At 37.1% G+C, this 22,902-nt stretch overlaps 1 protein-coding gene across 7 annotated transcripts in view; it reads left to right on the plus strand.

Annotated features, from left to right (window-relative positions):
- Nucleotides 1–22,902, plus strand: part of FRYL (FRY like transcription coactivator) — a 252,295-nt gene that overhangs the window by 150,138 nt on the left and 79,255 nt on the right. For 6 of the 7 annotated variants that reach the window (XM_060110201.1, XM_060110192.1, XM_060110246.1 and 3 more), the window contains 12 exons: nucleotides 722–825; nucleotides 1,014–1,122; nucleotides 3,384–3,470; nucleotides 6,490–6,661; nucleotides 7,168–7,300; nucleotides 9,593–9,700; nucleotides 14,279–14,516; nucleotides 15,934–16,119; nucleotides 16,383–16,469; nucleotides 17,950–18,218; nucleotides 20,849–21,044; nucleotides 21,930–22,054. In XM_060110201.1, coding sequence (XP_059966184.1) covers nucleotides 722–825; nucleotides 1,014–1,122; nucleotides 3,384–3,470; nucleotides 6,490–6,661; nucleotides 7,168–7,300; nucleotides 9,593–9,700; nucleotides 14,279–14,516; nucleotides 15,934–16,119; nucleotides 16,383–16,469; nucleotides 17,950–18,218; nucleotides 20,849–21,044; nucleotides 21,930–22,054 — 1,814 coding nt within the window. The remainder of the gene's footprint in view (nucleotides 1–721; nucleotides 826–1,013; nucleotides 1,123–3,383; nucleotides 3,471–6,489; nucleotides 6,662–7,167; nucleotides 7,301–9,592; nucleotides 9,701–14,278; nucleotides 14,517–15,933; nucleotides 16,120–16,382; nucleotides 16,470–17,949; nucleotides 18,219–20,848; nucleotides 21,045–21,929; nucleotides 22,055–22,902) is intronic. The other variant, XM_060110237.1, reaches the window with a different exon arrangement.

Here is a 22,902-nt window from a genome sequence, read left to right on the forward strand (position 1 = left end):
ACTTTTCTGATTTTAAATAATAATGTTCTAATTCTAAATTAAAAAATTAAAGGTAAACACCTGACACTTACTGAACATTTAACATGTGTCAGGCAGTGTTCCAAGTGCTTTTCACATAATAACTCCCTTAATCTGTGAGGTAGGTACCGTGTTATCTCCATTTTAGAGCTGAGGAAACTGTTTCACCAACTGATCCAAGGATGGGGTTTGGCCAGTCATTCCTAATTTCAGAGTCTATGCTCTTAACCCACCATTCCATATTCCTTCTTTTAAGTATAATCACTCAATAATATTTTGCATTATTCCATAAGCGCAAATATCTATAACAACATTTGGTGTTATAAATTTTAACTGTGTATGAGCTGCAATGAATTATAGCAAAGATGAGCAGTCCTTTTATCATTATGTCAGTATTGTTGTGTGTCCCTTTTACCATCAGGTAAGTTGAAGTGTGTATAATTTCAGAGTTCTTAGAGATACTAATAGTATTTTGTTTTGAGAATATAAGGGATGGCTCAATTTCCTTATTTATAGTTGCTTTTGAGCTCTCTGTCCTTACCATATACCAAATATATACTTACATATTTATACCTGTTTTAGATTGAATAAAGAAGGGAATGGAGAGGGCTTTTAGTTGTTGACAGAGAATATAATTGATCTTAAATTATTGCAAGTACTTTGATAAATAAGCTTATTTTTATTCTCTTTTGTTTCTAAACAGAATAAAGATCCTAAAATGTCTCGAGTTGCACTGGAATCTTTGTATAGATTGTTGTGGGTCTATGTAATTAGAATAAAATGTGAAAGCAACACTGTAACTCAAAGGTGAGTGCCTTTGTTTTAAAATAACATCTTGGTAAAAAATGCCACACTGATGAATTTTAGTTAACATTACAAATACCTTGAGGAGGAATATGAATTATCTTGACATATTATGAAGGATGGGAAGGATATTTTGCTAATGTTTTGTTGATTTCATTCTCTCATTATGACTTAATCTTTTTTCCCTACAGTCGTCTTATGAGCATAGTGTCAGCACTTTTCCCAAAAGGGTCACGTAGTGTGGTTCCTCGTGATACACCTCTCAATATATTTGTGAAGATTATTCAGTTCATTGCTCAGGTGAGTGCCTCACCTCATAATACCTATATACATGTAAATTGTAAGAGTAGGGGACAAAGTGAGAGAGTGGCATGGACATATATACACTACCAAACGTAAAATAGATAGCTAGTGGGAAGCAGCTGCATAGCACAGGGAGATCAGCTCAGTGCTTTGTGACCACCTAGAGGGGTGGGATAGGGAGGGTGGGAGGGAGAGAGACACAAGAGGGAGGGGATATGGGGATATATGTATATGTATAGCTGATTCACTTTGTTATAAAGCAGAAACTAACACACCATTGTAAAGCAATTATACTCCAATAAAGATGTTAAAAAAAAAAGAGTAACTTAGAGTCATAGAATTTGTTACACATCTAAAAGCATGATAACAAAACATTTATTAATACTAAATAGTGAAAAATAAAAGTATGCTTTAAAAAGTAAAAACTAAATGATGCTAATGATTTTTGTGTGTGTGCAAAATACATTTAGATGATTGATCTACACACTTGGAAAGGAGACTCACAGGAGGAGGCACTTAATTTAGGAAGAGTCAAGAAAATGTCTCATAATCCTCCGCTTGTCTATTTACTAATTAATTCCTGAGTGTCTTGAAAGATTTTGGAACATTGTTTCCATAACCTGCTTTAATCTAGGTTCTCAGGTAGAGACACTAGAGTCCGTGGTAGCTTGTTGAATCCAGAGGGGTCTTTTAAGGCATAGAGGTCGTTCACAGAATCACTCATAGGACTGAAGGAACAGATTCTAGCTGAAATGGAAATCCAGAGGAAACTACACCATCGGGCTACCAAGGAAGCTGCTGCTCTGCCACAGTCAAAAACCTGCCAAATTAGGAAGTGCCCCCCCCAAGCGCTTCAGAATCATGTTTCCACCACAGTCCCCACCAGTAAAATAGATTCCTTTCTCCCTGTCCTCCCCTTCCTCCTCCCGTACCCCAGTTCCCAAGGGTCCCCATGAGTATATCACTTGACTGGGTCTCAGTCACATCCTGAAGCCTGTTGTCCAGAGGCATCCTGGGAAATATCACTTTAGCTTTCTAGCCTCTGCAGTAAAGGAAGGTTTATTTGAAGAGGATTAAATGGGGGCTGAGTAAGCAAATCCATGGCTCTGGTCACATTCTCTTTTGGGACATCAGCCCTGGAGAAGCATAGGTAGGGTTACCTTCTCAGTTTGGGAAAAAAACTTTGGTTCCAGAATGTTCATTGAGTTCTCTTTGAACTAAAACTATGATAATGAAGATGACCCATAATGTAATTATTTTTGACAATGAAGAAATAAGGAATATTTAAATAAAACGAATACACTTCTATTTACGGGAGCACAGAATTAATGATAATTAGATAAGAATAAATGTGTCAATAAGATGAATGAAAGCAGATTTTGCTTTAGATCTGTTGTTGAGAAAACTTTTGCTATTTGGTTGCATCCCTTCCCCGAGGGTCGTACCCACTCCCTTTGCTTAATCGCCTCACACCAACACTCCTCCAGAACTATAGAGCTCCTCTCAAACATCAGTTACTCTCAGTTAACTTTTCTTTCCTTGGAGATTACCTTCCTGGAGCCCTGTCCTTTCTGTCCCAGTATGAACTCCCTGCTCTCCAGGCCTGCCTCATTGCTGTTGTCATGGAACTTGCTTTTATCATTATTTTGGGAATTCCTTCACTTAGGTCTTGAATATGAGTTTGGCAAATGCGTGTTTAAAACTTCTATCCTGCTGGTTTGGCTATTAAACCAATCATTTGATAATTAAATCATGTATCTATAATCATATACTTTTAACATTAATTCATATACATTTTTCTTTTGTCCAACTAGATTCAGGAACTTCTTGTGGGCACAGACCTGTATTGTTGCCATTATTTGTATAATTCTTAACATGATACTTAACTTATATAGGCAGACCCTTGTTTTATTGCACTTTGCTTTATTGTGCTTTGCAGATATCGCCTTTTTTTACAAACTGAAGGTTTGTGGTGACTCTGTGTTGTTAGATGATGTTTAGTGTTTTTTAAGCAATAAAGTATTGTTTAGTTAAGGTTGTACATTGTTTTCTTAGGCATAATGCTATTGTACAGTTAATAGACTACAGTATAGGGTAAACATAACTTTTATATGCACTGGGAAACCAGAAAATTTGTGTGACCTGCTTTATTCCGATTTTGCTTTATTGCAGTCTGGAACAAAACCCACATTATCTCCAAGGTATGCCCATAGCAGTAGAAAGTTATAAGGATTTATTGATTTTTTTTTTTTCTCTAGGAACGTTTGGATTTTGCAATGAAAGAAATAATATTTGATCTTCTCAGTGTTGGAAAATCTACCAAAACTTTCACCATTAATCCAGAGGTAAAAAAATTAAAATGTAGTAATTTACTATCCTATACAATTAAAAAAAATTTTTTTTAAGCACAATTTCTGGAATCAGAACTCTTAGGCTCACACCTCTAGTTAAAGACAAATTAAGATAAATGTTATTTCCTACTTCTTTGGCCTCGTTATTCCCTTGTAAACTGCTACTCATCCTTTAGATATAAAATTTTCAGATTGTTTAAGAATATTTTTTGAAGTAATTGCATATTGGAATTTAATGACACTGGAGAATGTAAAAAGACAAAATAAGTGTTACATTTTCTCTTATTTCTTTTAAATTACTGTGCTGGTCCTCCTCATAATCAAATCCTAAGATATATATTTATATAGTTAACAAACGAGCTCAAAAGTTAATGAAGCTTTTTATTTGTAGGATTTTTTTTTTTTTTTTTTTTTTTTTTGCTGTACGCGGGCCTCTCACTGCTGTGGACTCTCCCGTTGCAGAGCACAGGCTCCGGACACACAGGCTCCGCGGCCATGGCTCGCGGGCCCAGCCGCTCCGCGGCATGTGGGATCTTCCGGGATCGGGGCACGAACCCGTGTCCCCTGCATCGGCAGGCAGACTCTCAACCACTGCGCCACCAGGGAAGCCCGGATTTTTAAGATAGGTTAATAATTATTTCCAAATTTTTAAAGTGAACAGAAAAGACTTTTTTTTTAATTTTTTTTTTGTTTGTTTTTATTTTGCGGTACGTGGGCCTCTCACTGTTGTGGCCTCTCCCATTGTGGAGCACAAGCTCCGGACGCTCAGGCTCAGCGGCCATGGCTCACGAGCCTATAGCCACTCTGCGGCATGTGGGATCTTCCCGGACCAGGGCACGAACCCGTGTCCCCTGCATCGGCAGGTGGACTCTCAACCACTGCGCCACCAGGGAAGCCCAGAAAATACTTTTTATAGATGATATGCTTAACCTGGTTCTCAGCAACAAAAATCACATAATGAAAGACGTTTTCTCGATCATCCGTTTTCAAAAATACTCTCTTCATTGAACAAGTTTATTTCTGAACTTAAGTTTTTACCTCACTGAAACGCTCATACTAAGAGTAGAAAAAATGTCAGTTGTGCCATTTTATTTATTTATTATTTGTTTATTTTTAAATTAATTAATTAATTTATGTATTTTTGGCTTGTTGGGTCTTCGTTTCTGTGTGAGGGCTTTCTTTAGTTGTGGCGAGCGGGGGCCACTCTTCATTGCGGTGATCGGGCCTCTCACTGTTGCGACCTCTCTTGTTGTGGAGCACAGGCTTCAGGCACGCAGGCTCAGTAGTTGTGGCTCACGGACCTAGTTGCTCCGCAGCATGTGAGATCTTCCCAGACCAGGGCTCGAACCCATGTCCCCTGCATTGGCAGGCAGATTCTCAACCACTGTGCCACCAGGGAAGCTCAATTGTGCCGTTTTGTTGTTGTTGTTTTTCTACAGGCTTACTTTATTAGGGTTTTCTTCAATCTGTATTTTCTTTTCAGGAATCTTTTTAAGCTTGTGAGAGTTAGTTTAGTTAAAGCCAGATAAAATTATCTATTAATCCACTTAATCAAATCAAGCAAATTGCAATACACTGAAAGAATGAATAAGTGAGGACACCTCTATAAACCACAGTACATTGTGGGATTTTCCCACTCCCTTCAAGATGTCTTCTATGACTATGTGAAATGACCATCTGATATTAGACTAATATCACCAGTATTATGTCATATGTAAAGAGCGGTAAATCTTAAAACCTTGATCTTATTTAGATAAAAATATATATAAACGAAAGTTTTATTTTCTCCCTGTATTCCAGTGAACCATCTTACACACCCACTGGGATGCATATACCCATTTTAGAGACCACTTGTGTAGGTCATAACTAATGACAGCTTGGGCTGAGATGGTGTGGTGTGGATAGAGAGAAGATCATTTACTGAGAAAAGAAACACTGAGAAGATACTGAGTTTGGCGGGGAAGAGGGCATTTGGTTTGAACATGGCAAATCTGAGGCATCTTTCTGACATCCAAGTAGAAGTGTCAAATTAGTCTGAGGGTCCAAGTTCAGAGGAGAAGTAAGGCTTAAAATTAGCAGGCGATCTGGTATGGGTGGTAGTTGAAGCCATGTAAATACATGAAATTACTTTCGGAGAGAATACATAATGATAGGAAAAGGCAGCCTAGGAACTTGCCTTGAAGCAGTCTAACATTTAATATTCAGATAAAGGAGGGTAAATTTGAAATGTCGACAGAGATGAACCAGTCAGCAGTGGCACAGATGTATCCAAGGAAGGGAGGGTTTCAGGGAAGAAGGAATATTTGACAGTGTCCCATGCTGCTGAAAAGTCAAATAGGATGCAGGAAAAATGCCCACTGTTTTGAGCAGTATTGTCACTGATGAGTGAGAGGGAAGTATTATGGGGAGGGCTCATTGCATTAAGATAGTTGAGTATAGTTAACAGGAGTCAGATATATTCAGTTAAAAGGGAAATGTTGAAGATGCAAGAAAGAGAAGGGATAATTGATAGTGTAATTTCCTGATAATGTAAGAGCAGATGGGATTCTAATAACTAGGAATACCAGCACCCCTCGACTGTAACAGGAGCAAAGTAGAGGAAGAAGAGGTGCAGATATAAGTAGATCAGTGTGTTTTGTAGTGAGAGATTGAGGAAAGTTGATGGTTTTTTTCTGACTGTGAAGTGGGTGACAGATCATCTGCTTATAGAGGGGAGAGTATGGTATCACGGTGTAGGAGAGTTGAGGAAGGGATGGAAGAGGTTTGAAATAAGCTAGAAAATAAGAGAGCCAGTTGACCTCATAAATGAATGGGTGGCACTTGGGAATTTGGTATTAGAGCAAACTGCAGTGCCTGGGCTAGTTTAAAAAAATGTTAGACAGAAAGGTTTGTGTTTCTTCTGTCCTCCTTCCTCCCATCCCCCAGTGTTATTTGATGAGATATTTTTAGCATGAAAAAAAAAGGAATTTTCTGACACTCCGACTTCTTTATTTTGAAACTTTTTTCTCTGAAGAGAATGAACATAGGCCTCAGAGTCTTCCTTGTAATAGCGGACAGTTTGCAGCAGAAAGATGGTGAGCCGCCAATGCCAACAACAGGAGTTATTCTTCCCTCAGGAAACACTCTGCGTGTAAAGAAAATTTTTCTCAATAAAACCTTGACAGATGAAGAGGCAAAAGTCATAGGTTAGTGTTAACTGGAATAAGTAAATAATACAGTTTAATATTCTTTTGTGAAAGGTTATGATCAAATCTAAAATGTATATTATTGCCTGTGTAAATGCATACATACATGTATATATTTGCCTGTGAAAGTATATATTTGCCTGGTTATTCCAGTGTACAGAGTGATTCAAAAATGAATACTTTTTAAAATAATATCCATAAGTTGTTATGTTAAAAGTCTTCTGGTTAAGTATTTTCTCACATGATACTACTATTCACTGCATTTGTCCTTCCTTCAAATTAATTTTAGTTGTGTGCATAATTTTTACACATTTTCTCCAATATACTGAAGCAAATTATCAGGGAGAATAGTATGTCAAAGTCAGAACTCCTTCCTTTGTAACAAAATTAAGCTAATGTAATTTAAAGGTTGATAGGCTTTTATTTTTTTACAGAAAATAATTGTAACTATTCTTTATCTAATTTTTGACATTTTATAACTGTGAAGTTCCCCCCCGCCCCCCCAGGAATGTCTGTTTACTACCCTCAAGTGAGAAAAGCGTTAGACAGCATTCTCAGACATTTGGACAAAGAAGTTGGGAGACCAATGTGTATGACTAGTGTGCAGATGTCTAATAAGGAGCCTGAAGATATGATTACGTATGTAGTCAATTATTTCTCTTCATTGCTATTTCAGTTTTCATAAGTAAAGTGGGTCGATTCTTGCTTGTTTCCTTCCTTGTTTCCTTCCTTTCTCTTCTGGATTTCGCCCCTATTGCCATCTGCGACAGCTTTTAATACAGCGATTCCTCCCACAGGCTCAGTTTTACTCTTTAAAGTGCTGTCAAACCAGTACAGATAGCCAAAGTCATGCTGGATCCGTACCGTTTGTTGTCAGTGATGAGGCCTTATACTTATTCTGTGAGTGAGAGATAAATGCTAGTGACCCCAGATGTGTGTGGACATGGTTGGTTTATTAAGTCAAACAAATGCTCTTATTTCCAGAGCCTTGTTCAACAAAAAAAGAAAACCTGAAAATCTCCTGGGAACTTAGGGTACAGAGGGGAAAGTGTACGAGTGGCTTTTTGTGTGAGAAACTGTACCTCATCTCACCCCCATCCCACTGCCAGCACTGCTTGTCAACCCATGTTTTTTTCCCTTATTGTTAGGGACTTCCTCCTCAGGAAGATATATTTTATGGCAATAACTTCTTTTACTTGCTAGGAAGTATCTACATATTCTTTATAAGTGGACTTTTTTTTAAGGTGTTAGTATCTGCATTGTACATCTTAGATAACCAAATTGGATATTGGATCTCTCAATTAATGCATAGTTACTATATACTAGAAAATGTTAATATCTCTGAGAGTTTCTCTAATGCGAAGTTTTTTTTTCCTGCATTACTTCTTCTGGGAAGTCTTCATCCTTTTTGTCACACTTTCCTCATTTCTGCCTGTAAATTTGCCCTCACTGAGTTCCTCTGGCTGCGTATGTAGTGTCTTCAATGACAGCAGTGTCAGCATTCCCCGGTCAGCTAGTTCCTCTGTAACTCCATTAATGTTTGATTCATATTGGGTTGACCAAAAAAGTTCATTTGGGTTTTTCCATAAGATGTTACAGAAAAACCCAAACAAGCTTTTTGGCCAACCCAATATTTCACTTCCAGTATTCACTTTTGCTGTACTTTAATCTTTGTTGGCCAGTTTCCTCTTTTGATTATCCATTTTTGTCAAATGCCACCTGAGTTTACCCCTGGAGGCAAGGAATCAACACAACTACATAATTTGCCATGTATGTGTGAACCAAATAACAGATGTGCAGTGGCCAATCACGACAGACTTTGAAAAAATTAATGTGATTAAATCACTGGTTATGATACACATCTGTTTTTTACGTCCTGATTTGTGCACTGAGGAGCTAATGGGGAAGCTTGGCTACACAATTACTTACAGTTGATGGTAACGGAAAATTGAACCACATTGTTGGAGACTGGTATTATTTAACTAAATTGTGGTTAGTTTTAACTGAAATTCATGCATGTTGGAACCAAGCTGAGAAAACTCACTGTATATAAAATCACTAAAAGTAACTAGTAGGTCCATTGCCGTGATAATGGATACTGAGCCGAAAACTCTTAAAACATCCAAATTCTTGTTTATATAAGAATTATTTTATTGGGCCAATTGAAGAATAATTTGGGTAAAATAAATTAACAGCTTCCCCTTGAAATGTAGACCAAAATAAAAACCAGTATCTAGAAGGTTAGATATTTAAAATAAATAAAATCATTGAATAACTAGGGGAAAATACAGAAAAATTAAATTGTATCAAGCCTCTGGAGGAACCAGGATTTTCAAAATTTCACATATTTTATTACATAAAAATTTTAAATATGTTTGTGTGTGTGTGTACATTCTGAAGTAAAATAAAAAGACAAGAAAAAACAACTCCAACAGTAGTATATGAGAATGTCTGTTTTCTAAAACCCTTGTTAGTATATGATATTAAGAGAAAGAAAAAATTTTGTTGATTTTATAGACCCCCCCAAATAACTAATATTTGGTTATTAAATGTCAATTTTATTATTTTAATAATTAAATATTATCAAAGGTTAAATATTATATATTTAATTCTATTTGAAACCATTATAATATAAATAATTTACTTAAATAATACTTATTATTTAAACATAATAGTTGTTATACTTGTTTTCAATTACTGAAAACCTTTTTTGCTGGCTACCTGTGTTTTTTTCCTGAATTATCCATATATTCTTTTCTGCATTTATAAACTGATAATTATTTACTGGATTTGTATATGCTCTTTTTATAATAAATACATTAAACTTTTAGAGGTGGGCTCACTTTCTGTAATAATTTTTCCAAGTTTGCTTTCATTGTCTAGTGTATGTAAGATTCTTCTTATTAAGTCCTCTTGTGACCTGTTTTTCAGGGGGGAAAGAAAACCCAAAATTGATTTGTTTAGAACTTGTATTGCTGCTATTCCAAGGTTGATTCCTGACGGTATGAGCAGAACTGACCTCATTGAATTGTTAGCAAGGTAAATGAGAATTACTGTTTGTCAGGTTACCTTTTATCTCTTTAAATCTCTTTAAATTTCTAATGCACCCCTTTTACTATTATCACTAAAAAAGTAGTGATAAAGACATTTTTCATCCTTTATTTGATAACTTTCTAAACTCCCATTTTGTCTTTTACGTTTTAACACTTTCTCCTCATTCATTTTTTGTTGGTGTTGTTGTTGATGAAATTTAATCTCAAGATGTATTTAATTACTTTTATTTAATTGCATGGCAGAGAGGTCAAAGCCTTTCTTTCCCCAGGGAATGAGAGCAACGAATGACCTGATATCCTAAATGTGAAATCCTAAAAGTATCTTTTTTTTTTAATATCTTTATTAGAGTATAATTACTTTACAATGTTTTGTTAGTTTTTGCTGTATAACAAAGTGAATCAGCTATACGTATACATATATACCCATATCCCCTCCTTCTTGTGTCTCCCTCCCACCCTCCCTATCCCACCCCTCTAGGTGGTCACAGAGCACCGAGCTGATCTCCCTGTGCTATGGGGCTGCTTCCCACTAGCTATCTGTTTTACATTTGGTAGTGTATATAAGTCTATGTCACTCTCTCACTTCGTCCCAGCTTACCCTTCCCACTCCCTGTGTCCTCAAGTCCATTCTCTAGTAGGTCTGCATCTTTATTCCTGTCCTGCCCCTAGGTTCTTCAGAACCACTTTTTTTTTTTTTTTTAGATTCCATATATACGTATTAGTATACGGTATTTATTTTTCTCTTTCTGACTTACTTCACTCTGTATGACAGACTCTAGGTCCATCCACCTCACTACAAATAACTCAATTTCGTTTATTTTTATCACTGAGTAATATTCCACTGTACATATGTGCCACATCTTCTTTATCTATTCATCTGTCGGTGGACACTTAGGTTGCTTCCATGTCCTGGCTATTGGAAATAGTGCTGCAGTGAACATTGGGGTGCATGTGTCTTTTTGAATTATGGTTTTCTCTTGGTATATGCCCAGTCGTGGGATTGTTGGGTCGTATGGTAGTTCTATTTTTAGTTTTTTAAGGAACCTCCATGCTGTTCTCCATAATGGCTGTATCAATTTACATTCCCACCAGCAGTCCTCACTCATTTTTTAACTGTTAAAGTTCTTCTGGATTCCCCTATAAATCCTTTTTTTTTTTTTGCGGTACGTGGGCCTCTCACTGTTATGGCCTCTCCCGTTGCGGAGCACAGGCTCCGGACGCGTAGGCTCAGCGGCCATGGCTCACGGGCCCAGCCGCTCCGCGGTACGTCTGATCTTCCCGGACCGGGGCACGAACCCGCGTCCCCTGCATCGGCAGGCAGACTCAACCACTGCGCCACCAGGGAAGCCCTACAAATCCTATTTTTAAATTCCTTGCCTTTCCATCTAGTACTGTTTCTTGGGACTTGTATACCATGTTGTCTCTTAACATATGGGCATTATCGGTGTATGACGGCCCCACTGGGCAATTAATTAGTGTGTTAACTCCTACAGTCATTTCTTTAGCACCTAGGGTGATAACCAGGTCTCATTTTCACTTTTTCCTCTTATTGCAGAGGTAGCATTCAAGTTTTTATCTCTTTTCTCTACTAGGCTCTGTAAATGAGTAAATAACATGGCATCCAAACTTAAATACCAGCTCCCAAAAGTAATTCTAAGTTGAGGTGATGGCCTTTTGAAAAACCCCTTTGTTGACATAGTTGGGGATTCTCTTTAGATAAGGAGTCAGCAAACTTTTTTTCTTAAAGGACCAGATAGTAAATATTTTAAGATTTTCAACTCACGTGGTCTCTGTCACAGTTACCCATCTTTGCCACTGTAGTGCAGAAGCAGCCACCTGTGAAGGCTCCTGGCTGGATTTGGTCCTTGAGCCATAGTTTGCTGGCCCCAGCCTAAAGGGAAAACCAAGTGCAAAGACTATCAGGGCAGTGATACTTGATCACATTGAAAGATGTTTACTGCACACTGGGCACTTATCACTAAGTCTTAAATTCACAGTGAATAAACAGTTAATAGACCACTCCAGCAACCTTGTCTACCTCCTTGAAAACACCTAGCATTTCACACACCTGCGCACTACCTATCCTCAGCGGTTGCGGGTTGCACTCAGGCCTTGAATGGTATTGGTCTCTTAGGATTACGAGGAGAAGAAAGGGGTTACTGTTTTTGGTTTTTTTTTTGCGGTACGCGGGCCTCTCACTGTTGTGGCCTCTCCCGTTGCGGAGCACAGGCTCCGGACACGCAGGCTCAGCGGCCATGGCTCACGGGCCCAGCCACTCCACGGCATGTGGGATCCTCCCAGACCAGGGCACGAACCTGTGTCCCCTGCATTGGCAGGCGGACTCTCAGCCACTGCGCCATGAGGGAAACCCAGAAAGGGGTTACTTTGAAACTTTGCACCATGAGATAAATTCATCCCTTCCCACTCTATCTCTTAACTCTTGCTTTAAATTAGATTGCAGAGTTACGAAGTTCTTGCCAGTATTAGGGAAGGAAAATAAGTTTTAATTTTTATAATGCTATTCCTTGGGAAAGCAGTAAACAACTCTCATTCAATTCCACTCTTACTCCTCCCACCTCAGTTTAACTCACCTACATCTTTGTGGACGGCAGTCCATATCCCCCACCAAAATGAAATTGCATCTCCAAGGGGCAGGGATAGAGGAGCAAACATCTCGACAGTGATTGACAATTTGCTTTGCTATTTATAATACTTTGCTTCTTTCCCCTGTGGTATTCACTTACCAATTAGTTTATTTTGGCAGAAAGAAAGATTCTAGGGTCTGCTTACTTTGTCCCCAACTCCTATCATTTGGAATTGTGATGTCTAAATCTTATTTACTTAGAAATAAAGTAAGCAGACAGACAAAGCAAAGATACACTGTAAATTTGCAGGCCTGTCTGCTGTCTCTAGAGAAGGTCAATTTGTTCTCCTGCCTTAAATTATTCAGGCACCATTCTCTTCATGGCTATACCCTGAGTCACACAGATAGGTGTAAATTCGTGGATTTAAGGGATGTTCAAATGACCTTTAAAGCCAGCAGCACAGAGTCAGTCACTCTCCTAGCCCACAGTATCGCCTTTGGTGCCACTATCAGAGACAGAACACTGGGCTAGAGACCCTTGATGTGACCCCATGTGGTACTTCCAGTGCGCTGCTCTAACTGCTGCTGCTTCGTGGTTCACTCCTAGGTCTCTGTAGCTGTAATACATTTTCTACTCAGTCTCATGGTCAGATGAATGTTGGCTTAGTGAAGACCTGAACTGAGCTCAGCAGGGCAAAGACTGTGGTATCTCCTCTCACCTAAATCACACAGCTCTCTTCCTCTGTCATTGAGGATAACTCCATCTTTCCAGCTGCCCAAGCATGTAACTGTGGCATACATTTTTTTTTTTTTTTTTTTTTTTTTGCAGTACGCGGGCCTCTCACTGTTGTGGCCTCTCCCGTTGCGGAGCACAGGCTCCGGACACGCAGGCTCAGTGGCCATGGCTCACGGGCACAGCCGCTCCACGGCATGTGGGATCTTCCTGGACCAGGGCATGAACCCGTGTCCCCTGCATTGGCAGGCGGACTCTCAACCACTGCGCCACCAGGGAAGCCCTGTGGCATACTTTTTAATACACCTGCTTTTCTTTATTCATTCAGGCTTTTTCTAACTCTGATGCATTTGTCTTGATGGTCAATCATGAAAATAATACTCTACAGCCCCAAACGGAAACTCATATTCATATAGCATTATATATTGGTAGCTTCACTGCTGCAGCCATGTTTTATGATTTTCTTGTTTATCATTCTCTTCTTTAAGTTCCATTAAAATCCTTTAACTAATATTAATTCATGTCCTCATATTGTATTGATGTCTTTAAAAGGTAATTATATATATCCTCTCCTATAATTTATTTAGACTTAAACTCTTGAAGACCTTATGGGTTAGTTTGACACTTTTTTTTTCATTTTCTTTCTATGCATACCCCAATTTATGAAGTTACTCCTAAATTTATTCTCATTCTCACTGTCAAGAATTATTTCTGTTAAACTGATTCCATCTTGATTTGTTGTATTTCTTTCTCCACAATCAGCCATCTTATGTTTAACTGTAACCTCAGCAGCATGAAAGGAATGATAGAGATGAATCATGTCCTTTCCAGTAAAGGACTAAATAAATATGAGCTAGCACTAAGGTATTATATGATTGGACGTAATTTTTGATTGATTATAGGATAACATATGGTATTTTAAGGATTAAAGAATTTTTTAATGTAATTCTGATTTGTCAATCTGTGTTTTCTAAAGTACAGCATTTGAATTATGATTAAACTTATTATTCTGAATTATAGTACAAGTACCAACTAATATTAGTAGATTGATGTGTGAATGTAAATAAATGAATATAGTTTAGCATAAGGATGAATATAGCACAAAAAGTGAACATTGGTTCCTATCTTTTTACTTCTTATGAACCAACTGAGAGGGTATATTTTTTAAATTCTTAGTTTTACGTTTTAGATGATAAAACTCTTTGGAAGGTTTTTGAGGTTTGCTAATGGAATTTTGTTCTTGGTAGGCTCACAATTCATATGGATGAAGAACTACGTGCTCTGGCTTTCAATACTCTGCAGGCACTAATGCTTGATTTTCCAGATTGGCGGGAGGATGTTCTTTCAGGATTTGTTTATTTTATTGTTCGTGAAGTGACTGATGTCCATCCCACGCTTCTTGATAATGCCGTAAAGATGTTGGTGCAATTAATAAATCAGTGGAAACAAGCAACCCAAATGCATAACAAAAACCAGGACTCACAGGTACCAAACTCTTTTGTAGTGTCTCTTTGTATGTGGTCAGTGGTAGATGACCAATGATGATGTTAAAACATACTGACTTTCTCAAAAACTAAAAGTTTTATTAGTTTTACTTCCTTTCAAAGTATTTGTAATCCCTTAAGCAGAACTTTCCTATAGTTTATATATTAAATACATAACATTTGCGTGTCCAACCTTTCCAACTTTCTTTCTTTGGTAATAATTATTTTTAGTTTTTATTTTTATTTATTTATTTTAAAAAATATATATATATTTATTTATTGGCTGCATTGGGTCTTTGTTGCTGCACGCAGGCTTTTCTCTCTAGTTGCGGCGAGCGGGGGCTACTCTTCGTTGCGGTGCATGGGCTTCTCGTTGCGATGGCTTCTCATGTTGTGGAGCACAGGCTCTAGGTGTGTGGGCTTCAGTAGTTGTGGCACGTGGGCTCAATAGTTGTCGCTCACAGGCTCTAGGACGCGTGGGCTTCAGTAGTTGTGGTGCACGGGCTCAGTGGTTGTGGCACGTGGGCTCAGTAGTTGTGGCTCGCAGGCTCTAGAGTGCAGGCTCAGTAGTTGTGGCTCGCAGGCTCTAGAGCGCAGGCTCAGTAGTTGTGGCGAATGGGCTTTGTTGCTCTGCGGCATGTGAGATCTTCCTGGACCAGGGCTCGAACCCGTGTTCCCTGCATTGGGAGATGGATTCTTAATCACTGAGCCACCAGGGAAGTCCCGGTAATAATTATTTTTAAATGAACATAGAAACTAGAGGCAATTCTAGCTCACATTTAGGTTGTTTCCAATATATTTAAAGCTGATATAATAAAAAATTTTGGTAGCCTTTCAGTTGAGTTATTTGATTGTTTTATCAAAGGCACCAGTCCCCATTTTACATATACAGTATGTGTGCTTCTTAACCCTAAAAGGTGCTCAAATTATTGATTTGTGATAATGTGTTAAGTCATAGAATCTTGGAATATTAGAGCTGGATCATCTAAGCCAACCCAGTTTCTCAACCTTTAAAGAGCCTACAAATCACAGGGGCCTGAGAATCTCTCTTTTTAACCAGCTCCTAGGTGATGCCACGTTGCTGGTCCACACTTTGAGTACAAAGGATACCATCCAATCCCCTCATTTTCCATATAGAAATGTTAGGCCAGTAGTGACTTTAAGTGTCAGCTCTAAGGCTTTTACCAAGTAGCCAGAGAGTGATAGAACTTAGGTACAGAATTCCTGTTTAGACTGCCAATTAAATGCTTTTTTCACTATGTGACTATGACATTTTTATAAATTAAATGTTATTTAAATTTCTTGAGCTGAGACAGACCTATAGCCATCATTTTTATGATTTGCTTTACTCTTTAGTAATTGTTTTACTAGAATGTCTATACATACATATATTTTTTAACTTCTGTTTATTTTTCAAGCATGGTATGCTTAATGGAGCTTCTCATCCCCCTCCTCTGGAAAGGAGCCCGTATTCCAATGTATTCCATGTGGTTGAAGGGTTTGCACTTGTCACTCTCTGTAGCAGTCGACCTGCCACTAGGAGATTGGCTGTCAGTGTCCTTAGAGAAATACGGGCTTTATTTGCACTTTTGGAAATACCTAAGGTAAGATTTAGATATCTCATCCAGCTATCTAATGAAAGTACTTAAAAACTCCTTTTGTCCATCCTTATTCCATTTCTGTTTTTACTGTGCAGGGATAATTTACTTTATAACAAGATCTTTTTGACAGGGTCTAAGGTCACCCACCTGCCCTCGATTCCACTTGTAACAAATAGGGCTAAAGTGAGTTTTAATGTTTACCTAGGTTTGACGGCTTTTCTGAAACATTCCTAAACTTTTTTAGACATGTGATGTCTTTTTTATAGGGTGATGATGAGTTAGCCATAGATGTGATGGACAGGCTGAGCCCATCCATTCTTGAGAGCTTCATCCATCTCACTGGGGCCGATCAGGTAACTTTAATGATTTTGTGCTATTCAGTCGTGTTTTGGAACTTAAGACATACATACATACATGAGTTTCTTTTACAAATGTCATGCATTAGAAAGTATTTTTGAAAATGGTAAAGTGCTTTGAAAATAAAAAATACTTTTTAAAAAGTGGCATACACACGCACAAAGTGGCACTAGTTTATGCTATGGCCAGTACTCTTCCCACAGAAATAAAAATATTTTATCTTTGTAAAATTCCAACCATTCCAGTCTAAAAAGTTTCACTTAAATCTGAAGCTTCTATCGACTATTGTTTGCTATTTATTACGGTATATAATATTCTTGACCTATATATGCTGGTTAAAAGGCTGTGGAGAAAATTTTTGTTGAAGTTCGAAGCAAAAAATTGTGCTGTGCACCTTCAGTAAGTGTATTTGTTTGCTTTGCCACGTAAATTTAAGTGCATAGAGTAAATATATAGTATTTTATGCCTGAGTCATATGTAATTTGACTCATTAAAATGAAGAAAAACACTTTGTCAACACATACATAAGAAAGCTGATGCCAACTTTCTTAGTTTGGCTTGGGGGAAGAAAAGGTCATATATCAAGATTTCAAAACTGATGTAAGAATAACCATCACACTTTACTACTTGAAATTATTTTCTTCCCGTTTGGGAATACCTGGACAAGAGGTTTCTGTGCTTTCCACATAACACTTGGCTCTCATACCTCACGAGTTATATGTAACCAAGAGAGATATTAATAAAATTTTATAAACCTAAGAGATGGCTATAAATCTGTGCAATTTAAAGCATTCTGTTTTAGATTATTAACCATAAATTGAGAAATGGATGGCTCTCTAGTGCCTAAAACAGTTCCTGACTCGGAGCGGGTACTTTATGAATATCTGTTGAATGATCAAGTGAATTGGGCCTCTGTTCAGTTTAAGACTCTGGTTTTTGTTGTTGTTTTGTTGTCATTGTTGTTGTTTGAATCATAAGTAATTTGCTCTTAAGGTAAGTCTTTATCTCTTCAGTATAAGAGCTTTGAATATTATTGAGCAAATATTTGAGAATATGTACCTCTGGAGAGGAGCCCATTTCCCCGTCAGTTCCACTTATGCTTATATAGGGCACATCAGCATGAAAGTTAATGGTTCATTTTTGAGTTCTCTAGCAGCTTCAGTATGCCCATGAAAGCTGCATATTCATACATGAATTACATAAGTAGTGGTTCTTAAACTTTTTGGTTTATGGATCTTTTTTGAGACTAACACAAACTATGGAATCTCTCTCCAGAAAATTGCATGTACACATGTGCACAAAACAGCTTATATGCAGTTTCAGGAATTCTCTGCTCACATTACCCCTGTTTAAGAACCTCTGTTCTAGAAACTAGCAATAAGCCACTTATAGTTAGAAGCAATTTATATGGCAAAACTTTGAAAGTTGTTGAAATATACAATAATCAATTGGTTTGTTTGTTTTTTCTCTGCATAGACTACTTTGCTGTATTGCCCTAGCTCAATAGATTTACAGACATTAGCAGAATGGAACTCTTCTCCTATTAGCCACCAGTTTGATGTGATTAGTCCATCGCACATATGGATATTTGCACATGTGACCCAAGGCCAAGATCCATGGATTATAAGTCTCTCCAGTTTTTTAAAGCAAGAAAACCTTCCAAAACACTGCCCTACAGCTGTGAGCTATGCTTGGATGTTTGCATACACAAGACTTCAGTTGTTATCCCCACAAGTTGATATAAAGTAAGTTGTTTTTCTAGTGCAAGTTTTAAAATATATAGACTGTCAGCCTTCATAAGGTATGCATTTGAAAAGTTCTACAAATTGGAAATCCCATAAATAACATGCCATAACATACTGGTATGTGAAGAAGGGAGATGAAAGTTGTAAAGGATCCAGTCTCATTATCCTTTCATTCTTTTCGTATAATTTGGTCTCACCAATTTGTAATCGTTCATTTACTTAATAACACACTGCTTGATACGTAGTTTGTATCTAGTGAATGAAAGAATTAATGAGGAAATCATCCGAAGATGAATATGGATGCGAGTATAGATAAGTTCGTAGATAAAGGGTGAGAAGTGAAGGGAAACCAAGTTCAGTGACCTTACTTTTCCTGACAACATTGTAAGGAAGGCCGTCCACTGTTAGGGATTCGTGATAATGACTTTGGTTGTAGTTCTGAGGATAATGGTAAAGAGTTGGAGTAACTGGTGATGTGATGGAGAGTTGACCAAGGCTTTATAACTGCAGGTTAGTCTTGCTCTTAAATTTTAAAGAGAATTTATTTGAGTTAGAGTTCCTGATTTCACCTTATCCAATATGCCATTGATCAGATTGCATGGCATGAGTCCTCCTATCATATAACTTGACCATATAAACCCAACACCTGGATAAACTTAACACCTTCAGCTCATATTTAAGCCTGCACAAACCTGGCTCCTCCAGTCTGTACTTTCTCCCTATGCTATCCATGTACTTTATGTTGGAACCAAAATAAACCTCTCAGAGTTCAGTGAATGTGGTCTGCAGTGTCTGTTCCGTGAGCTTTTGTTCACATGAACCTAGAATGCTTTTTGTTTTCTTTATGTCCTGCCCATATCTGATGCATCGCAAATTCCACCTTATTTTTAAAGCCTTCTCTTATATCTCCAACCCAGAGTAATTATTCCTTCTTTTACATTTGTGTGTATCTATATATACATATATATATATAAACATATATATATACACACACACATATATTTTTTGTTTTTGTTTTTACTGTTTATATATATATATATATATACACACATGTTAATTATATATCTATGTAGATTCTCAGGTATTGTGTATTGGATGCTGGTTTTTTAAAGAAGATTGACACTTGCCACCTTGCATAACATTTATGAACTTATTTAGTCCCCTTTATTACCATATTTTAAATTATAAGCCCCTCTCCTACCACCATTCCCTATATCCCCTTTCTGCTCTATTTTTCTTCATCAAACTTAGTGCCATCTGACATTGTTTTATTTTTCTATTATATATCTCCCCTAGCACACATGATGGCAGTGATTTTTTTTAAAGCAGGTTTCTGTTTTTTTTTTTTTTTTTTACTGTTGTCACAGTGCTCTGAACATTTTTAAGATACTGAGAAACTGTTGACGAATCAGTGAAACGATACGTATTACTTATCAATAGATTATAAATCTGTTGAAGGTGAGGAATAAAACTTAGTATTTTCGCTGTCTTTGTTTTGCTCTCAGTCCTTAATCCCAACAGAATTTTTGGTATTTGGAAAGATTTATGGAATTGTTCCAGAATATTTTATTGGTCTAATCTCTCAAAACAGAAATTTGATAGAAGCCTTAAAAATGTAGATACTTTAGGGGAGGGGGAAGGGTAAGCTGGGACAAAGTGAGAGAGTGGCATGGACATATACACTACCAAATGTAAAACCGATAGCTCGTGGGAAGCAGCCGCATAGCACAGGGAGATCAGCTCGGTGCTTTGTGACCACCTAGAGGGGTGGGATAGGGAGGGTGGGAGGGAGGGAGACGCAAGAGGAAAGAGATAGGGGATATAAGTATATGTATAACTGATTCACTTTGTTATAAAGCAGAAACTAACATACCATTGTAAAGCAGTTATACTCCAATAAAGATGTTAAAAAAAATGTAGATATTCTTTGACTTTGCAATTCCATTTTCAGGAATTTACTCAAGAAAATAATAAAACATTTATTATAATTAAGCATATATCCAAATGTATAGTGTTGTATATAATAGGGAAAAATTACTATTAGCTAAAATATCTGACAGTGAAAGTGTGGCTGTATAAATCATGATAATCTCTATGATATAACATATGGTCATCAAAAATGATGTCATAGAAGTATATTAATTTACATGGAAGATGTTTAAATATATATGTTAAGTATAAAAAGCATGTACAAAACAAATGAAACAATATTCAATTTTTATAAATTAAAGAGATGTATTTATGCCTTTATTTTAATGTATATGAATTGAAGATATGTAGAAGACTTACAGTGCATATTTTGGCATAGGATTAAAGGTGATTTTCATTTTGTTTTCACTTTTTTTCCCTACATTGAGCATGTATGACAAGTTATAAAATGTGACCTGATAAAATATTAACTGTACTCACAGAAATAATAGATTAGGTTAAAATGATCCTATAATGTGTTTTATTTTTCAGTCTAATATTTTATTCATTATATCTTATTCCACCAGGATTCAGTGGTAGTAATAAAAACTTTATGCTAACCATCTCCCCTAAATTGATAGAAATTTAGCTTTAGTTTTAAAAAAAACTTTTCAAAACATGTATTATTTATGTCTACCTGTTTTTCTTCTTCTTTTTTTCAGTAGCCCCATCAATGCTAAGAAAGTAAATACTACCACAAGCAGTGACTCATACATGGGCCTGTGGAGAAACTACCTGATTCTTTGCTGCAGTGCAGCGACTTCCACAGCATCTTCAACATCTGCGGGTTCCGTGAGGTGCTCTCCTCCTGAGACGCTGGCGTCCACCCCTGATAGTGGCTACAGCATTGATTCTAAAGTAAGTTTTCCGCACCTGCCACTGAATCCAAATGGCAGCATAAAAATAATGTCTTAGGGCCTCCCTGGTGGCGCAGTGGTTAAGAGTCCGCCTGCCGATGCAGGGGATACGGGTTCGTGCCCCGGTCTGGGAGGATCCCATATGCCGCGGAGCGGCTGGGCCCGTGAGCCATGGCCGCTGGGCCTGCGCATCCGGAGCCTGTGCTCCGCAACGGGAGAGGCCACAACAGTGAGAGGCCCGCATACCGCAAAAAGAAAAAAAAAAAAAAAAGTCTTAAAATTTCTTTTTCAGGACAATAAAATAACTTGGTTGAAAAGTGTATTAGTTACTTGGGCTAATACTGAAAATAGTTCAAGAAATCCCATTACTATTTTTATGGATTCTTAGTTGGAATCAATAATGCATAAAGTTTTTCTTTTAGAATTTCCCTGGATTATGTAGGGGTACAAATAACTTGATAAGAATAATGACATAGTCTTCATGATATGACACAAAATATTATCAGGTAGTTAGAGGAAATTGACAAAACTTAACACCTGGGTGTCTAACTTTAACACTGATGACTCTTAGAAGTAATTTTTTTACTCATTTTTACAGATCGAAAGAAATAGGCTGATGGATAAACAGCCTATTATATGATGATGAGTGTCTGTAAGGAGTTAAGAGACCTGCAAATCCCACTTCCATTAACGAACTTGTAGCGAGCCATTGGATAAATCATTTAACTTTTTTAGATTAGGTACACCACAAGTGAATTTTGAAATGACATTCATTCTAAAATGTCACCTATCCATTGTCCTTGGCCAAATATTGTTGAAATGTCAAATTATTTATTTGGATGTACTATCATTAGTGGCTGCGATAAATATAATATTTTTTTTCCAGATTATTGGCATCCCATCCCCTTCATCTTTGTTTAAGCACATAGTTCCAATGATGCGCTCTGAGAGCATGGAAATCACAGAATCCCTTGTTCTAGGTCTTGGCAGGACCAACCCAGGAGCTTTTAGGTAATTATCTTTGCATGTTTCCTCTACGCCCTAAAATAGCAAATGTGGCTCCTTGGAGAGAAGGTGAGGTAGAGTACTTATTATCAGGATAGTTGCATATCAGTCCTGACTTTTACTAGCTAACTAGCCATTTAACATTTAACAGGTCATTTAATTTATCTGAGCCTTTATTTCCTCATTTTGATTGAGTAAATAACACCATATTTTCTTCAAAGAATGATTATGGAAATCAAATATATATTATACATAAATACATTCTAGAAATTATAAAATGCCATGTAAAGTTGTAATATTTTCCTACTTGATTTATTTACACAGTGATTCTGTTAGTTTATAATCTTGATCTGTTGCTTAAAACTGTAGTTTTTTCCCCTTCTTGTTCAAGAGAATGACTATTCTTAAAAGAAATATTTATGTACATATTTTATATTATTCTTGGTGTTTTTGATAGTCATAAAGCAAATTCTTCATTTTTGCCTGAGTTTCTGCTTTGTTATTGCCTGATGGATCCTGACTTTATTCTTTTGAGGTTGTCCTCCATTGATATGGGGTGATGTTTGATGTTTTGTCTCCAAGATAACATGTACAACAGAGAATAGGTTAATAAATTGTAATATGTCTGTAGATGTGGGATAGCATTCATTATAAATGAAGTGTTGGAAGATAGTTTATGACAAGTAAACACACAATCATGCTAATAGAAAAAATGAGATACAAAAATGATCTAAATTTCTTAAAAAACAAATCCCCATAAATAGAAACAATTCTGAGGCACATACTTTAAATGTCTGCAGCAGTTTCTATAGATGATGAAATCGTGGATGGATTTTATTTTCTTCTTATTTTTT

Source organism: Mesoplodon densirostris, chromosome 1, assembly GCF_025265405.1.
Source record: "Mesoplodon densirostris isolate mMesDen1 chromosome 1, mMesDen1 primary haplotype, whole genome shotgun sequence".
Taxonomy (NCBI): domain Eukaryota; kingdom Metazoa; phylum Chordata; class Mammalia; order Artiodactyla; family Ziphiidae; genus Mesoplodon; species Mesoplodon densirostris.